This window comes from Colius striatus, chromosome 23 (genome assembly GCF_028858725.1).
Source record: "Colius striatus isolate bColStr4 chromosome 23, bColStr4.1.hap1, whole genome shotgun sequence".
Lineage (NCBI taxonomy): Eukaryota > Metazoa > Chordata > Aves > Coliiformes > Coliidae > Colius > Colius striatus.
In genome coordinates, this window is record NC_084781.1 from 5,558,088 (window position 1) to 5,575,651 (window position 17,564).

Below are 17,564 nucleotides of genomic sequence, written 5' to 3' on the forward strand. Positions count from 1 at the left end.
ATTGAGTTATGGTAATGCAGACTTTATGCTCATGTCCCTCTGAAGAGAGATGCGAAACAGACCATGACAGCTGAGAAGAACTTAGTGCTGTTTTGTGTCAGGCAACAGTTACCATAAATCAGATGCATGCTGTAGACCTCAGATGCTGTTCATTGTTTGAAGGACACTGACTGCATAGTTTCAGAGTGATGTGATTTGCAGCATGGGAGCAGGATGGTTTTCTCCTCTTGGGATGTATCTGTGTTTATTGCAGCTAGGCAGTTTTCATCTGCTCTGAATTGGTTGCAGCACTTGGATGCTTCTCTTTAACATCAGCCATTATAGAGATTTAAGATACAGTTGTCTTCCTTTCAGTTGTTATCTAATGGGTTTCAATTGTTGTGCAGTTGTTTTACCAACCTAATCTCCACTGGAGAAGCTTTTCTGTTGCTTCTGAAACGCTCTGGCAAGGAGTGAAAATAGCAAAGTGTTTCTAAACACCAAGACAAGCTCCCCTGGACACACCTCCCAGTCAAGCTGTAAGCAAGAATGATGCCACCTATATTTTGTTGCACAGCAACCTTACACAAGTTTCTTGACCCAACACTTCCCTTGTCCTCAGTGTTCAAAAGAAACAAACAAACGAACAAAAAAACCCCCAAACTGCTTATTCATGTTTTATTTGTTAGTAAACTTACTCAGCATAAATAATAAGCCATTCAGTATAGCTGGCATCCGATGAAAAGCCTCTTGAATGGCCCCCCAGGGTGACTTTAAGTACAGCCTACTTCCTTTGGGTTCCTGCAATGGCAGGCTTCTCTTCACGAGTGATAGGGATAGTGCGCTCAGGGACGTCACTTTGTTTCCTTGGAGCGCTCACAGTCAGGACACCATCCAGAGAAAGTGATGAGGTTATGGTCAGAGGGTCCACATCATCTGGAATCCTGTATTTCCTGATGAATTCCCTGGCAATAAAGCCATGCTCATCCTTCAAAAGGAGAAGAGAAGGAACAGCCCTGGTTAGAAAGGTTTGTGTGGGCCCTTCGCATAAAGTCTGAGATCAGAAAGCTCCAGCTCTCAAAGGAAAACTTTACACAAAGTCAGAAGAGTTTTTATTACAAGATGCCCTTGTTAAAGAGACAAGACCATCTGAAGTGAGATGCTGCCCAGCCTAAGCTGCAGGGGTGTGCTGTCGTTCCTCAGATGAAGCAGCTGGACCTACATGCTGTGCCAACCACTCCTGTTGCTGAGGCGCTCCAGAGCTTTAGGATATACAACTTTCTAGTGAGCTGATCTCTGCTATAGTGCTTGATTATTTTCCTAGACAAAACCAAGAAAATCTGCAGAAGCCATGTCATGATCACAGGCTTCCAGCAGCTACAGGTCATGCTGCATTTCCTGACTGTCAGATCTGTGCTCACAGGAGCTCTTTGAGCTGACAGTTCAGTGACATAGCTGCTCTATCATATGCATTCATTCCTTCTGGCAAGGAGGTAGGGGTAAAGAGTGAGAGGGAGATGGGGACTGGCAAACTCTATTACATATGGCTTTGGACATGGCTTTTGACTTCTGTCTGCTCAGTTGCCACACAGGACTCCAGAGACAGTAGTGTGATGACTACAGCAAAACACAACATGTAAAGATTTTCGGGAGGAGGGAGCCTCATGGTAACAGACCAGGGCCAAGCACTGATTTGTTATGTGGCTTAGCTATTACAGTTCATCCTTAGCTTAGTGAGTGCCTCCCTGCATTCCTGGGCTCTTCCCCGAAAGAGGAAGGCTCAGAGAAGCCCATTTCAAAGATCATTTTCCAGTTCAGTTCACAGTTCATGTATCACCAGCAATAAATCTCCACCCTGTTACTGCCCAGTCTGGAGTGAGCTGGGGGAGGGTTACACAGAGCATCTTCCATTAGCAGTGCTTGATAAAAAAGCATTAGAAGTGTTTGAGATGAGCACAGGAGAGGATTGTTTTGCAGCCTCCTTGTTTAAGGAAGTTCACACTGACTCTATGTGTTGCACAGTTAAAGTACCTGGCGCTCCTCATGTTTCCCATGGATCTCTATCATGTCCCCAAGCACCTTCACTTTTAGTTCCTCAGGAGAGAAATGCTTCACATCGAGATTTACAGAAAACTTGTCCTTCTCCAGCCGCATCTGCAAAACAAGGAGATGGCTTCAGAAAGCAGCAGGTGAGGCTTTCAGCTTAAAAAGGCTCTCGAAATGTAGCAGTTCCAGACTCAGGTTGGTATCCCCATATGCATTGTTTGACCTTCACTCCATCCTGGAATCCTGATCCAGGCAGCTTGGTGCCTTGCTGGCCTGTTAATGCCTATCACTACTGTATCTAACACGTGAATGCTTCCTCGTGGTCACCTGGGGTAAATGTTTTCCTTGGGAGTGAGGGATTGTCCTCATCTGTGTTTGTTAAAAACTGACCCTTTAGTTGCCATACACATTTCACATCCAACCCCTTTCACAAAATGTCTGGAGGTTTCCAGTCGATGTCACTGGATTTTACCAAGTTTTCCAACCCAAAGAAGCCCCGACTGTGCAGATGACTGTGGCTCATGTGCAGCCTTGCAGGCTTCCCCCTGCACCCTCACTCTTCAGGAACCAAATCAGTGTGTCACGGGCGAGCAGTAGTGCCTCGCTGCTCCCCTCTGTTATCTGAGCAACAGGACGTGGCTGAAACTCTGAGTCACCTGCTGTTCATCTCACCTCCCTCCCTTCCATTTTGCACTTTATCACCTCTAACAAACAGTGCTTTTTGCTGCTCCCTGAGGTTGAATTTGCATTTTCCACCTGCCTTGGACATGTTTGTGTAACTTTGTCATATGAGTTGGCTGTCTCTGCCTCCCTTCTGCACTTGTGCATGTGAGCCCTGCTCTGGGCTGTGGAGGCAACCTCTGGGACAGCCCTAGGCTTAGAGGCTTCCACAGTTTGACCTGGGAGACGAAGTGCTTCCTTCTCCTAGATTATTTGTGAAGATTTCTCCACTGAGATAGTCAGATGTTGTTGTCTGTGGTGCTTGTTGTGGCTGTTTCAGTGGACAGACAGACTCTGGTTACTAAATCGAGGGAAATATTATGCAAAGATTAAAAGAAACCCCAACTTTCCTCTCATTCCTTTGGCTCAGAAATGCTCCTCAGATTACTTGTAAATAAGAGCACTGATTGACGCAACAGGCCAGACTGTTTGAGCTCTGCACCTCTTGGCTCAGCTCTTGAAGCAATCAGACAGCTGCTTCATGATCCTTTGCTTTCTGTATCTTAAAATGCTGATCTTCTCAGCAGTGATTCTTTAAAACAGGCTCCTTTTCCCCCAGTAACCATGAGCTACCACATTGTCTGACATGAAGATTCCGCTGCCTCTGCTCGCTACCCCTGTGCTGTTTGCTTCTCAGGAGAGAGGGCGACTGAAAGGTTTTGCACAGCACAGGGAAATTAAAGCTTCCTCCTTTCTTCCATCAGCTCTTACAGTCATTTGCCACACACACTCAGCTCAGTTCGCCTCTGTTCCCAACACTAGGTAATACTTGTGCTCAGTCACAGATGATCAGCAGAGTGCAGAGGCACAAACACCGTGCCTTTCCCTCAGCCTTTTGCTAGTAACTACCTACAGCAGCTTCTAAGCTGTCGGCTCTCACGGGTCTGTAGCTTCAGCCCCTCCAGACCTATCAGGATGTGCACATGGCAATAACAAAGAGCATTAATAAGGGAAGATTACCTCAGAGAGTCCTGTCTCTAGCCAACTGGGCATCCGAAGAAGGGGGGATCTCATCAGGAAGGGACTGAGGCTGGTGGAAGCAGGGAGCAGCTCTGACTCCTGCAGGTGCTCTCCAAAAATCTGGTCAAAGATACGACTCGGTGCCAACCAAGAAAAGAAGGGTCTGCGAATGAGGGGGTTGTGAATGGTGATATCCATGGGAGTGCTGGAGGAGCCTGTCCTGGAGGGTGCTGCAGTGCTCTGCCGGGAGCCTGGGACAGCTTTATACACGCGCAGCTGGCCTGGCCTTCCTCCCCTCCACACCTCCCCCGACGCCTCTTGAATGGTGGTGTCAGGGATTTTATTGTCCCAGTCCTGGGCTGGTCCCTTCAGTGGTGCCCAGTAGCTGTCTGAGGGATTTGAACATGCTGCTGAGGAGGAGGGGGAAGGGGAGAAGAAGAAAAGGAGCCTAATGGGGCAGCAAGAAGCCAAACTGCCCAGGCACCCGCCCTGCTTCCCACGTGCTGTTTGTTTGCAGAGTCTCAGGCAGGCTTGGCTGATGTTCCAGCTGCTTTGGATGCCAGCAGGATCAATGCAGCTTCTATCTTTGGCTCGCAGGGAAAATGACAAGGGACCATTGTTCCCACTGCCTGCACTGAGGCTTCAGCTCCCCACATCACCCTCAGCCCAGGAGGAGCTCTGTCTCTCTCTAAGGCAAAGCAAGCCACGTGCCTGCTTTAGTTGGAGGACAGGAAGGATCCCAGGAGATCTTTGCTGAGATAACCCTGGCAGTGCAGCTCTCTGCAGCCCAGTAAGCTCTCCTGCCTCAGTGCATGCCCATCAGTGTGTGTGTGAATGAGGGATGGCTTTATCCATAGTGCTTCAGCCCAACACCTCTTGTCTTTTGCCTGCTAGAGAAACCACTTTGAAAAGACTTCAGAGTACTCAAGGGGGCTGTGAGCAGAAATAAAGTGAGAACACCAGTGGTCTCCATGGTGCTGCACTGCAACATGCCTTGTCAGGGATGCAAGCTACTTCTGTTTGTCTGTGTCTCTGCAGTAAGCTGATTTCCTATAATTATCTTTCTAATACATCATAATTCACACATTTATTTTAACTCCTGCCTTGCCTCTGAACCATGGGAATGGGTTCAGCCTAGCAACTGTCCTTAAAGGGCAAGAGCTATCCTCTGAGAGCTTGCTAAATAGAGCTATTCTAAATAGAATTACTGGCTCAGAGGCACATCATTCTTACTGCCAGCACCACCAGTCCTTTGCAAAAAGGTCTGACCCTCTTCCTCTCACTTTGCAAGAGCAGGGAGCAGAATTTGCTCTGTGCAGCAGCTCAGGCCATAAATACCTTCTCCAATTCTCCATTACATCAACAGCAGTGCACCTGCTCTCTCATACCACAGCAACCTGGATTCAAGGAAATCTCTGGTTTCAGGGTACAAGGGGCTTAACTGGGCACTAGTGCCCATTGTCTCTCATCCCTCCAGTTCAGTAAAATTGGATCTATGCCAGCTTCAAATCCCTATTTAACTTGTGATCTGTGGTACAAGCATTTCTCTGTGTCTCATCACATTGTGCCAAAGCCCTGGCCAGGGAGCAGTCAGCTTGCAGCAGCACGTTTTGGGATGTGGAGGTGTCAGGAGTGGGATCTGGATCCTATCTAGTCCTGCTAACTATCTGCAGCACTGTACCACATCAGAACAGAAGGCTTGAGCTTCTGGGCAAAGCAAGCTCCTTTGTGTAGGGCACAGGAGGGGTTGATTTGGTCCCTAAGGTGCGGCCTGATGATGACTTCATGTGACTTTGCATGACCTGATCGAGCACCAGCCAGCATTAGCTACTGCCCCATTCCCATGGGGTGCTTCAGGGCCAGCAGGACCAATATCAGGGACTCCATGAACGTGATTCCACTGAGTCTTCTTGCTGGCCCTTGCCTTCAGGAGCACCATAGGCAGCACAGCCTGGGTTCTACTCTGCTTTCTCTTACTTCAGCCTCTCTCAGCTCGCCTCAGTGCCTCCCTGCTGTACTTGACTGCCCAGGAGGCTGGGAGGAGGTGCAGGATTTCCCAAGGTGTCCCTGACTGCAAGCAGTGCCTGCACTCCCTGCTGGAATGCAGCGAGAAGCTTCCCTCGTCACCCTGGCGAGGCATCCCAGGGCCTGTGTGCGTGAGGCTATTTTGGTCCATCTTTTTTCTCACATACTCCTCCCTGTGGAATTCGCCCAATTAAAGCCTTGCAATCTGCAGCCTTCACTCTCAGAGGCACTGAGTGCTCCGAAGGTCTCATTGCCATACGCACCATGGCTGCACGGACTGTTCCCCACGCCTACCCCATGAGTTCGGAGTATGAATTTGCCAACCCTAGCAAGATCTATGACCAGAACTTTGGAGAAGGTAAGAAAGGAGATGAGATCCCCCAGCACCCTTCTCTCCTCTAGTGCAGGAGGACTGGGGGGGTCCCTCTCTCTGGGGAGACTGAGCCTCAGAGCAGGCTGGGGAAGCAGAAACCGAGGACTTTTGAGCAGAAAAGCCAGGCCAAATCAGGAAGGAATATCCAGGGTTTCTCTCTTCAGGTCAACTCCCTCTGTCTATGTCTACTGCTGTGTCTTCTGTACCTCCCTCATGCCCCCAGTGGTCTGGCATTCGTGCATATGCTGTGCAAACATGGAGGGAAGTGCTCCTGGACTGGGGGGAGCTGGGGGGGTCTGGTTTTGCAGCCCGGGGCCATGGAGAAAAGCTGAGCTGCTATGTTCAGCACAAAGCTGGGCAGTGGCTGGCAGAGGGGAAGGAATGTGGGCAGCAGCAGAACCATTCAGCACTAGCACAACAGCATGAAAAGGCAAAAGCTCCAAGGAAAGCCCCCCAGACAATGGCACACAAAAGGCCTTTAGCTCTTCAGGGCGATTTCTTCACCATCAGCACTTTCCCTGCCCATCCCTGGCTGTGGGCTTTGCAGTGCAGAGGGCCCAGTGCACCTACCAGTCCCTCTCTGTCCACCTAGAAGACATGCAAAAGCAGGATGCAAGCCCTTGGCTTGCTGGCAGCTGTATGGTGGGAGGCAGGGGCTGGCAGTCATCTGGCTCTGTCTGTGATTCTGACACAAAGTGGGAACCACAAGAGGTTTCATCTATATTGTGCTGATGTAGTAGCAAGACCAAGGTGTTTGCCAGGTCCCAGCCTTCTCCTGTCACTCTCCTGTACCTGCTGCTGACCATCCTTCTCCGGCTGCTTCCCCTGGAAGCTCCACACTTCTCACCAACTCTCATTTGCAGGTGTGTCCCCATGTGAGATTTTAGCCCCTGCCCTGTACCACGGCTACTACATCAGGCCTCGGATCAACAAGCAGCTGGATCGAGGCACTTCAGAGATCAACCTCAACGAGCACAAATTCCAGGTGTTCCTGGATGTCTGCCACTTCCTACCAGAGGAGCTCACTGTCTGCACCGTGGACAACCTGCTGCAGGTGACGGGGCAGCACCCCCAGAAGGCCGATCGCCACGGCTTCATCGCCCGCGAGTTCACCAGGACCTACATCCTCCCCCTGGATGCCGACCCTTTGCTGGTGAGAGCCACCTTGTCCCACGACGGCATCTTGAGCATCGTGGCTCCCCGCACGGGGAAGGAGGCGAAGGCCAGAGTCAATGAGGTGAAGATAACCCAACAGGAGCCAGTGGGGAAGGAAGAACAGTCTGAAGAAGGGAAAGAAGAGTCCTAAAGGCTTCAGATCTGGGCTTGCACCACAGGGAAGGTCGGGGTGGGGGGGAAGAGGGATGGGGAGTCCACGTTGCCCTGTTTTTCACCATCAGTGTTTAGCAGGGCTGTAAGGCAGTAGTGCAGATGCCAGAGTTCTGCACCTTAAGGCTGATGGCTGGGAAAAGGGACTAGGAACTGAAAAAAGAGGGGGATTAAAGTGTTAGTGTGAGGGACTGCCACACAAGTTTTCTCCTAGGTCAAGTGCTCATTGAGCACCATGCAGGGTACTCTTATCTCACCTCAGATGGCAAGGGTCACTCTTACCCTGAACTGTGGAGCTGTGTAGCAGTGGACTGTTAAACAGCTGCTGTGCTTTAGCCCAGAAGGGTACTGGGAAGAGGGAAGAGATGATCCTAGTACCTCACTTCTGAGCTGGTGGCTGACGTTTGTAGAGATGGAAGGTGCTTGTTGGTCTGGTCTGTAGAGATGGAAGGTGCTTGTTGGTCTGGTCTGTAAAAGCACCTGCAGCTTTCAAGAGGAAAGAGGAATAAATCTGCCTCTGGTCTTCTCTTGTTTGCCTTGGATTCATGTTGCTTCCAGCCAAGCTACTCTGCAGCAGGAAGGATGGACAGTGCCTTAGCTGCTCTGGATGTGGGGAGCAGAGCAGCAGAGAGTTCACACTGCCTCATCTGTGGAAATGGCATCAGTGGGGACATGGAGGGACTCTGTCCATGGGTATCAGAGGGGGACCTCTATGACAGGCCTTCCTGGTGCACCTGGAGTTGCTTGTGTTGTAAGGAGCCCACAGTGGACAGTAGCCTCTAGAAGAAAAGTACAGAGTGATGGGCTCTTGGAGGCTCAGTGTGCGTTTCCAGACCTGCAGCTGGAGTCAGCTCAAGCAAACAAATGCCAGACCATGGTCTGCTTGCTTCAGCCATCTAGTTTATGGTGCATAAGGTCTGTTCAGGCACAAACCTTTTCAGGCACAAACCTTTTCAGCCCTTGTGAGAGGTGTGAAGCCCAAAATGCTGAAGGGAAAGGCTCTGCTCAGATCCCAAGTGCCAGTCTCCAGTCACAGAGGAGACAAATTTGGCACCTTTTGCAGACACTGTGATGCTACTGTCTGAGTGAGAAATGTCTCTGTAGTCTTGTGATGTTAGGCCAAGGATTTGTGTGTGCTGCTGTTGGTGGCAGCTGCCACCTCAGATGGTCCCAACAGCTCAGCGGGTGCTACTCACAATCCTTGTCTTGTCAGAGCCAATTAAAGCAGGCAAAATGCTGTGTCACTGGCCAAATATGGGGGCCCCCAGCATGCCTCAGTCCTCCCAGAGAAGAGACAAAAGGTTTCAAGGTCCCTGTAGACAAAGCTTCTCCCTCTCCCTGTTGGGATGTGACCTGCAGGCTTCTGCATTTTGCCTCCATGAATACATAGAGCCAGAAATGCCCTGCTCAGGAGTCTATCACATACCTCCTTGGTTGCTGAAACACTGATATAAGGCTGCTCTTTCAGCCTTGCCAGAGAAAGTGGGATGCAGACCAAAGTGAACCACTTTGTGCAGCTATTTTCTACTTCTCACGGCCCCTGCCAGCAACGAGGATCAGAGTCAAATTAAGAGCAGCCCTGCCTGTCAGCCTTATGAGTGCAAGCAGGAGGATGGCTCAGCCCCTATTCAGATCAGATACCCACACTCACAGTTCATACTGCTGACTGATGCCCTTACTCAGAAGTAGGACCAGATAAGCTGCTGCCACTAAGTATTTCAGACACTGACAAAAGAAAAATCACCTTTACAACAGGCTTTGTCTAAATTATTATGAATAAATCCAGAGCCAATCCTGCACTAGTGACTTTCAGTCTACTGAAGCAGCTCGTTGTGTGCCTGCAGCACACCTATAACAGAGTTGTGTCCCAGTCCCTTGGTGTCTGAAATACCTTGACAGTATTGCAATAGAGAATGCACAGTGTTAGTAGCCACTACACAGTTCTACTTCCCTTCTGGCTTTTATTAGCCCTATCCTAGCTCTCCAGTGACTTCAGTCTGTATTGCTGGGCACTTGCAGGCTCATCCTGTGCCAGCTGCACAGCTTGTTACCCAGCTGATGTCTCTGTGTGCATGAAGACAGCTGCCCTAAGCAGCGATGCAGTGAGAGGAGCTGGCACTGCCTGGTGTCAGCCACTGGACTGTTCCTCTGCACCTTGGATGGCTTTGCACAAAATCATATAATCATTGTGCTGAGCAGGAGTACTGGAAGCCGTGCTCTCCTTCATCCCAGGCACAGACAGAGACTGAGGAGGGAATGCAGAGTGGCAGCCAAACGCTCTCCAACCCTGCCAATGTTTTTGATGCCTTTCTGTTTCTCTGGTGGAGCTCAAACCAGCAGCTCCAGTATTTTGTAAAGGGGCTGATGGGAACAGGCTCCCAGCCCTTTTCTTCTTTTTCTTCTCCACAAAGCAATAACGCCCAAGTCATGGCAGAAATCAAAACAGACCCTGGCTCGCTACATCAACAGTGTCTGTGGCAAAGCCAGAGACCCACAGCCTGCAGCCTCCCAAGCAGGACAATCTCCTGAGACCACCTGGTCTTCACAGGGCCCCAAGAACATGGTCCTGCTGGGACTAGGACTGAATTGTTCTGCCTGCATGAATACAATCCTGAATTTCCCCCCCTAAATTTGTGGTGCAGGTTGAGCCACGTGATTTCTCCAGACAAGACTCAGGCAAGAATCAGTTTCTGAGCAAGACTCGGGCTCTGCAGGTCACAGTGCAGCTCATCCAGGATTCAGCTAAGAGAGCAGCTGTGCTCTATGCTCCTTCCAAAGTACAATCCTTCTCTGCCACTTCTTAACAGGTACAAGCTTTGCTCTGCACTTGAGCAGAGTCGTGCTGTGAGCCTGGCTGACTGCATGTAGGGGATTAGGGGCACTTCCTGAGATAGACCACCAGAAGGGTGAATTAAAGCTTGCTCAGTTGTCTGCACATCCCATGAGGCATTCTGGCCTGCACAGAACTGAGGCTGCCTGACAAATCAAACTGCAGAGTGCAGTTTCTGCTCCAGGGCTAGATTAACATGGTATCTTTCAGTACTGAGTATCACTTGGAGCTGCCAGGAATCAGCTACTTGTCATTCAGACCAGGAATGACCAGCCACAATCTGAAGGGCTCTCAACAAGGGTAGAGAGGTAAAATGCACATTAATGCTCCTGTTTGATATGCTGAAGGGTGAAGCTAAGAGCTCTGTTGCAGTTCCTTAGTGATGCAAGGTCCTTCATGGGATTCTTTCTCAAAGCACAAGTCTGTACACTTTTGATTAGGTAGGTTTTTTAAAGAAATGGATTCCCAGCAGTGTCCCTGAGGCTTCATGTGCATTTCTGCCTGCAGCAGAGGCAGCAGCACGAGCACTTAGCCAAGAGTAGACCTGCAAGCCTGCTCTCACCTTCACTGGGGCACCACTTCCCTCCCAAGAACACACATTGTCTTTTGCAGGTGATACCAGCCCATGTCACACATTTTTCTGATCTCCTGATTGAGATGCAATGATAAACAGCAGGAACAGCACTGAGAACTCCCACCCTGGAGCTTCTCCCTTTGTTCAGGAAGATTTGCAATCCCTCCTCCATCCTCTTTTGCGTCACTGCTCTCATCAACAAGATGGCCATGGCGGGAGAGAGGGACGGTGGAAGGACATCCATTGTACAGATCATAAAGCAGAATTTCAGCCCCTAGGGCTGGGGCCTTGAGGCATGCTGCTACCTTGCCCTTTGCCCCCTGGGTAGCAAGAGGTGAGCACAGGCCCCGGGGGGATGGAGAGCCCAGGGCAAGCCCTCCAGCAGATGGCACGCACGGCCCTAGCGCTGCGTCACTGCAGATGGAGAGAAATCTGACACTGCCAGACACTCCCTTGCAATAGCCAGGGGCCGAGCAGGAACCAGGAAATACAAGCTCTCCCTGTCCAGAAAACACTTGTGCTTCATGGAGGAAGGAGCGACATGGGCAACCTCTGCAGCTGCGGGCGGCCGTGGTGAGTACGGCGGCAGCGAGGTGTGGCGACGGCAGGCAGAGCTCTGGTCAGCTTGAGCAGAAGTCTGGGTGGACTTTGACAGCGTTGCTGCCTTGTGCTGGGTGTGCCAGAGCTCCCACCTGGCTCCCAGCCCTTGACCAGCTCACGTAGAGAGTGGGAGCAAGCAAGCAGGGGCGTCAGGCTGCGGCTGTGCAGGTGCTGGCGTGGGGCCGGGAGGCTGGGGCTGCCCCTGCCTGCCAAAGGCAGAACAGACGGAGATGAACAGAGTTTGTTGCTTGTGTCCCTCAGCCTGGATGGGCTGTGTCACCTCCTGGGGCTGGCAGCTTGGTTTTCCACAGCCATGCCAGCACCTGAGAATAGCTCCTGTTCTAGGAAGGATCTGGTTAAAATCCCTGTCCTTGTCCCACTACTCTCCAGCCGGGTAGAAACATTAAGGTGTGCCCCTGGCATACTGCAGGGAGGTCCCCTGGGACTGTGCTGGCACTAAGGGCTCAGGGCTCAGCTGTCCCATCCTGCTCTCAGCTCCTCCAGCCTCTCTCCCGACCTGTGTGTGTCTGGGCTTTACTTGTGCTTTGGATGTTGTCCTTTCTCTCTGGGAGGGAGGATGGCAGTTTAGTCCCTCCTGCCTCATGCTGTTCCCTGGCCCTCCTGCTTACAGAAAAAGGGCACAGTGGAGCATCATTTGGTGTCAAGTGGAAATATTTTCAGCTCAGAGTGTGGTACAAAGGGTAGAACCAAGGATATCTGACAAAGCTCCGAGGACACTCTCTCCAACATTGCACTTGTTGGAACGATTAGAAATTCATCAGCGCTTGGCAATAGTTCCAAGAGGCACAGCATCGCCTAGTGGCTGGAGAGGTTGCTTTGGAGGGCAGCCCCCAGGTGTTCCTACCACTTGGCTTAGTGCTCAGGGCCTCTGGTGTGCATGGACAGCAAAAGATGGCAAAATTCAGCAGCCACTGTGAGGAAGGCCAGTGGGGGGCATGAATAAGGCTGGCATTGACACAGGGAAAGGGGGAGACACGATACAGGTAGGTGTGTGCTGTTCTGAAGAACACAACGTGCTTCTAGCAGGCTGTGAGTTAGTTACAACATGTTTGACTGGGTTTTGAGAGGTTTGCCCTGCTCCTGTCTCCCTTGCCACATCCATTCCAATGACCAGAGATCTGAGGCTGGCAGATGCCTCCTCACGCCTGTCTGTGACCAGTGTGCAAAGTCAGAATAGCTCCAGCCCACAGGCTGGCTGCTAATGCTTGCTCTGCAAAGGATGGTAACCAGAACAAGCAAGAGCAGCTTGCAAAGCTGATACTGCAACCCACCTCCCAGGAAAGAGGACAGGGACCCTGCCGATTTTGCCTCAAATGGTGCCATTTTAATGATGTTTCATGATGTGCCTGAATGCTGTAAAACACCAAAATGCTGTAGCTTAGTGCAGGAGGCTTGGCTGGGAGGGCCCAGAGACACTACAAGCTCACAAAGTGCAGGAGGAAGCTGCAGGAGCCAAGTGAGAATCACCACAAGACAAATCAACGCTGCCTTGAGCTAGTCACCCAACTCCTGGGGGCAGTCCCACTGATTTTGTCTGTGGAGGACTGGAGGGCCATTGGTGCCCCTGTGGGACAGCACACAGATCCTTTTGCACAGGCACGTGGCCACGCTGCCTTCCTCAATGCTGCCTTTGCCTTCCCAGGTCTAGCAATGTTGGTTAATGATTAGTGACCATTTTGAAGGTCTCCAAGTTGTTTGCCTGCATTCGTGTTTTGTTTGTTTTGCCATTAGAGTGTCAAAGGCATTACTGCACACACCATCTGGCTCACCTGCCCCCGAAACTGACTCTAAATGCTGCAAATGCAGCTCTGCCACAGTCACTCCATTGTTCCTGCCTGGGGCAGGACTGTCACACAAATGCACATCTTCTGAGACACAAGATGTTTCTTGGGAACCATCTGGTAACCCTGCAGCCCCATTAAAAGTGCTAGCTGCCCCCTTTCAGCTGCTGCCCATGTGAGACCCTCAGCTGCATGCCGTGTGGGATGGAGGCCAGCACCAGATGGACACATGCACACGGAAGGAGCCACACGAAGGCTGGCACCTGCTCCACTCTGGCCCTCAGAGCCTGGTGCAACATTTCCTTCATGCATCTGGCTCAGAATGTGGCACGCCTCTGCCAGACAGCCTGCCAGCACCAGCTTGCAGGAGCTCAGCTCCTAGTTCTGTCGTTACAGCTGCTGGAACAGTTTTTGCTCTTGTTCATTCCATGTCTCGAAGTAGCTGCATTTGGCTTCTGGTCATACAGGTACAGACGAGATTAGGGTTTGGCTTTTCACACATTAAGTGTACAGCTTGTTTGTTTTGCTTGTGTTTTAAGTGGAAAACTGAGAATGGGAAAACTGTCTGAAATATTAAATTAGCATAAGATCAGTGCAGAGCTGCTCCTTGGGCAAGGGGGCCAAAGCACAGAGCACAGGGCTATTGGAGTGTCTGGTCCTGAAAGAAAGGATTCATGCCAATTGTGATCATGCTCTGCACCCTGCATCTTCCATCACACAGCTGTGGAAATGTAGGTGCAAAACTACAGTGCAATTTGTTCTCATTCACTCATACACATATTGGACAGGCAGGCATGACTGAAAGGTAAGACTTGGGGGTGTTTGTGGGTTATGGGAGGTGTGTCACAGATGGAAACACATCCTCACATCTCCCCTTTGGTCCTTCTCCCTGAAAGAGTAACTAGGATTCTGTCTTGGCTCAACAGCTCTTGTCAGAGACACATCCTGGACCTTGCTCATTACTCACAGATGTGGTACCTGGGGTGGTGCATTTGGGTTTGCAGGTTGTAAGAGCAGAGGCTGGGGCTTCTCAGGGCTGACATCTCTCTCTGATTTCAGGAATTGTCCTTCGCCTTTTAAAAGAAAGAAAGAAAAGCAAGGTAAGAATTTGTCAAAATGCTTTAGAAGACAAGAAGAGGCTGAGTAACTGAGCCTCTAGGTAGCTGACATTAGGCAGTGCTGACTCTGAACTGGAGCCCTGAAGCTAAGATGCTCTCCCACACTCTTTTCTACCTAACCTTCCTCAAGGGAAGTTTGGTAGAAGCAAGAGGCAAGACTTCCTTATAACTTAAAGGGGTGTTATGTGCCATGGGACTTGGCAAGGAGGATGGAAGGGTATCTTTAGCAGTATCTTTAAAATACCAGAGACTCTCATCAAAACACATGTGAGTATGCTCAAGTGGCAGCACACCAAAAGCTGCATCAAACTCTTGTAAGAACCACAGACATCCACCTGACATCAGTCCCCCAGAATAAAGTGCATTCCCTAAGCCACCCAGTTGTGTCCTGTGGCCTTTGGACCATGCTGGGCAAAATATGTTTGCCAAGCAGCAAAGGAAAAACAAAGTTAAAACTGGATCTGACTTCTCCAAGGGCCTGACAAGGAAACTCTCTGTGCTGTGTCTGTTCTCTTAGGTCCTGCCAAGAACATTGTGGTCCACAGCATGTTGTCATGCTGGGAAACCTTATTTTTTCCAGAGAAACAAGCCCAGGCTTTCTTCTTGGAGGCAAGCCTCAGAGACATCATTAGGGTGGGAGGGTGGGATGAGATGGAAATGTGATTTCTGCCCAGTGGGGAGAGCCCATGGACCAGACTCTGCATTTTTGCATTCAAAGGTAGAACAATAAACAGTTGTGTTAACCTGATCCACTGATGTTCTTTTTCAGGAACGAATGTGAGACACGAGAGCCAACAGCATCAGCCTGGCAGGACGGTAAACAGCCTCCCAGAGTTGTTTTCCTAACTGTGTATTGAGAAGACAGAGCTGACACCACTTCTTAGGCTAGATGGGTTGGGAGGACACAGGGCAGCTTATTCAAAGCCACGAATTGTCTCATCCTTGTGTAGGCTTTGATGGCTGTGGGAACAATGTGCATTGCTGCATAGTGATATGGGCCCATTTTCTTTCCCCTCAAGTGCAGTGGAAGCAGTAGGATGAAATCTGTCTTTGAGACTGAGGTGTCAGAGGGCTGGATGGTGCTGGGGACAGTGGGCAGGGTGTCTCTGCCTGTTCAGGGGAATGCATGTGTAGCAGCAGCCCAGGGAGCTGACCTGCCAGAGCTCTTTCTCCCCAAAGGCTCCAGCATACGAAGATGTCCCGGAGTTTCCTGTCTATGCCACTGTGAGTAAAGCCAAGGGTGTAAAGCAGGATGACAGCATTCATTACGCAGACATCCAGGTGTTTACCAAGGTCCGGGAGCGCTCCGCAGCAGAAGTGAAGAACTTACAAATACAGAATGCCACGGAGTATGCCACCCTCAACTTCCCCAGGCCTAGGCTGAAATATGACAGTAAGAACGGGACCCTGGTATGAAAGGCTTGATGGCCCTGTCCTCCTTCAGCAGCAAAAGGATTTCACAGCCTCACAGATGCTGTAGATGCAAGCTGACCTCATGGACACATCAAGTCTCCCTGAGACAGTGCAGAGAACTGTGTCTTCCACCTACATTTCTCTTCGGAGGACACATATTTATTTTCACATGATGAGTAGTTTCCTATCTGATTCTGCTGACAAAAAAAAACCCTCTTCCCCTTGGAAGAGCTGCCTCTGAAGCTGGCAACCCATCTTCTCTCAGAACTGTGAGAAGACAGAGCTGCTCCTTGGCTGATGAAGGCTAAAAAGAACAGCTCAGAGCTGCAGTGAGAACGTTCCTGCTGTGGAACAGGACCAGCTGAGTGCTGCCCTGCAGATGGATTGGGGAATATGGCTTAAAGAATTCAGTAATGGGACAAGGGAGATGCTGCCACAGGATTTTATGTCAATGTTAAGAAAATCCTGCAATGTGCAAAATGACATGTGGATGATAACATGAAGAAATGGCATAAAATCTTTATCTACTGCAATGTCTTCCTCCAATACCTGCCGCTCTAACTGCAGTCATGCACTATGTGCATTCCCTTTTCTCATAAAGCAGTGTTCTGTAACCAGGAGCAGCACACTAAAACCAACGTCAGAAATGCAGAATTAAGTGAGGGGTACAGAACAGTTTCTCTCACTGAAGGGTTGTACAGATATGCATCCCCACAACAACATGTACAGAAGTGAGTAGCGAGCTCTTGGCTCTGACTGAAAATGAAACAAGGAAAATTCTCAACTGAACTGTGAGGCAGCCATTTAAAAGCCACTGCCTATATTTAGGGCAGTCACCCAATCCTTTGAGTACAGCAGCTGTCTGTGTGCCTGAGATACTGGGAATGAATCCTGGTCAACTTTAGAGAGAGCTTTGGACTTTTCCTCCATTTTTTTTGTATTTCATACTGTCAGCTTTAGTTGGCAACACAGAGCACACACCTTGTGGTGTTTTTTGCTAATTCTCTCAGGCAGACCTTTGAGAATTTATGGATTTAAAATAGTGTTAATAATGCAATATAGCAGTTGTCCAAAAGGCTTCTGCCACTGGACTGAATTTGTCAGTTGCAGCATTGGCAGTTGAACAGGGCTCCCAAGCAGCATCTTCAGGAATGCTTGGCACATTCTGTTCCCAAATAATGCTAAATGCAGATTGTGGGACAACACTTTTATCGACAGTGTTTAAAAACATATTTCCTGGTACATTTTATAAACACACATCATTTTGCATATTATGTCTCCACTAAATGTAAAAAGCATGAAGGAGTTCATGCTCATTAGAAAAGAATGAAGCTGGTACAGGCAGTGTTTGCTAAGACAGAAGTGTTTTTGAGGACCAATCCTACAATTTTTCTACCTTTTTGCCTGTGTTATCCCATAGACCTCAGCAAGGCTGTTGTAAGGCCAGAGTAACATTTGCAGGAAAAAGCCCCTTTTAAGTAACGGGTACAGTGTGTTTTTCTACCTGAGAAGGGTTTTTTCTGTCCATTCTATCCAGCTGATCTCAATGGGGCTGTCGTACAGTCTGCAGTAGAAGACCCTTCGTTTATAACAGGTATGGGATTATGTTGTTGGAAAGGCTGGTTCTTTCGAGTCCCAGAATTCCTCTTTCTGCTCTTCTAAGTTTCTGTACTCCATGCCTAGCATGAAAACCTGTCCTTTGGACTGAGAAGGATTAAATGGGCACAGGATTTACTTAGAAGAGCGTGTCAGGGAGTTGTGGGACACTCTAGCACTCATGCTGGGCAGCAGTTATGTA

At 49.8% G+C, this 17,564-nt stretch overlaps 4 protein-coding genes across 7 annotated transcripts in view; 3 read left to right on the forward strand and 1 right to left on the reverse strand.

Annotated features, from left to right (window-relative positions):
• Window positions 1-685: 685 nt before the first annotated feature.
• On the reverse strand, window positions 686-4,095 carry CRYAB (crystallin alpha B). 2 transcript variants are annotated; one of them, XM_010205235.2, is made up of 3 exons: window positions 3,706-4,095; window positions 2,011-2,133; window positions 686-967 (listed from the first exon to the last, which is right to left on the reverse strand). In XM_010205235.2, the coding sequence occupies exons 1-3, from the start codon at window positions 3,901-3,903 to the stop codon at window positions 764-766; spliced, it is 525 nt and encodes a 174-aa protein (XP_010203537.1). In that variant the 5' UTR covers window positions 3,904-4,095; the 3' UTR covers window positions 686-763. The 2 variants fall into 2 exon arrangements, with proteins under 2 accessions (XP_010203537.1, XP_061870152.1); XM_062014168.1 differs by lacking the exon at window positions 3,706-4,095 and adding an exon at window positions 2,249-2,264.
• A 1,899-nt stretch (window positions 4,096-5,994) lies between these two features.
• HSPB2 (heat shock protein family B (small) member 2) lies at window positions 5,995-7,409 on the forward strand. Its single transcript, XM_010205236.2, has 2 exons — window positions 5,995-6,088; window positions 6,967-7,409. The coding sequence occupies exons 1-2, from the start codon at window positions 5,995-5,997 to the stop codon at window positions 7,407-7,409; spliced, it is 537 nt and encodes a 178-aa protein (XP_010203538.1).
• A 3,800-nt stretch (window positions 7,410-11,209) lies between these two features.
• Window positions 11,210-15,769, forward strand: C23H11orf52 (chromosome 23 C11orf52 homolog). Its single transcript, XM_010205237.2, has 4 exons — window positions 11,210-11,406; window positions 14,295-14,335; window positions 15,123-15,169; window positions 15,533-15,769. Exons 1-4 carry the CDS (start codon window positions 11,375-11,377, stop codon window positions 15,767-15,769), a joined length of 357 nt encoding a protein of 118 aa, XP_010203539.2. The 5' UTR covers window positions 11,210-11,374.
• A 573-nt stretch (window positions 15,770-16,342) lies between these two features.
• DIXDC1 (DIX domain containing 1) overlaps window positions 16,343-17,564 on the forward strand; it is a 31,986-nt gene continuing 30,764 nt past the window's right edge. For 2 of the 3 annotated variants that reach the window (XM_062014148.1, XM_062014152.1), the window contains exon 1: window positions 16,343-16,497. In XM_062014148.1, coding sequence (XP_061870132.1) covers window positions 16,343-16,497 — 155 coding nt within the window. Of the gene's footprint in view, window positions 17,361-17,564 lie in introns of all 3 variants that reach the window. The other variant, XM_062014149.1, reaches the window with a different exon arrangement.

Bases quoted from the DNA above. Each gene is read 5' to 3' on its own strand.
- HSPB2 (XM_010205236.2), top strand. From the start codon at position 5,995: ATGGCTGCACGGACTGTTCCCCACGCCTACCCCATGAGTTCGGAGTAT. The intron at 6,089-6,966 runs GTAAGAAAGGAG...TCTCATTTGCAG, and splicing joins TGACCAGAACTTTGGAGAAG to GTGTGTCCCCATGTGAGATT.
- C23H11orf52 (XM_010205237.2), top strand. From the start codon at position 11,375: ATGGGCAACCTCTGCAGCTGCGGGCGGCCGTG. The intron at 14,336-15,122 runs GTAAGAATTTGT...GTTCTTTTTCAG, and splicing joins AAGAAAGAAAGAAAAGCAAG to GAACGAATGTGAGACACGAG. The intron at 15,170-15,532 runs GTAAACAGCCTC...TTCTCCCCAAAG, and splicing joins AGCATCAGCCTGGCAGGACG to GCTCCAGCATACGAAGATGT.
- CRYAB (XM_010205235.2), bottom strand. From the start codon at position 3,903: ATGGATATCACCATTCACAACCCCCTCATTCGCAGACCCTTCTTTTCT. The intron at 2,134-3,705 runs GTAATCTTCCCT...CTTGTTTTGCAG, and splicing joins TAGAGACAGGACTCTCTGAG to ATGCGGCTGGAGAAGGACAA. The intron at 968-2,010 runs GTACTTTAACTG...CTCCTTTTGAAG, and splicing joins GGAAACATGAGGAGCGCCAG to GATGAGCATGGCTTTATTGC.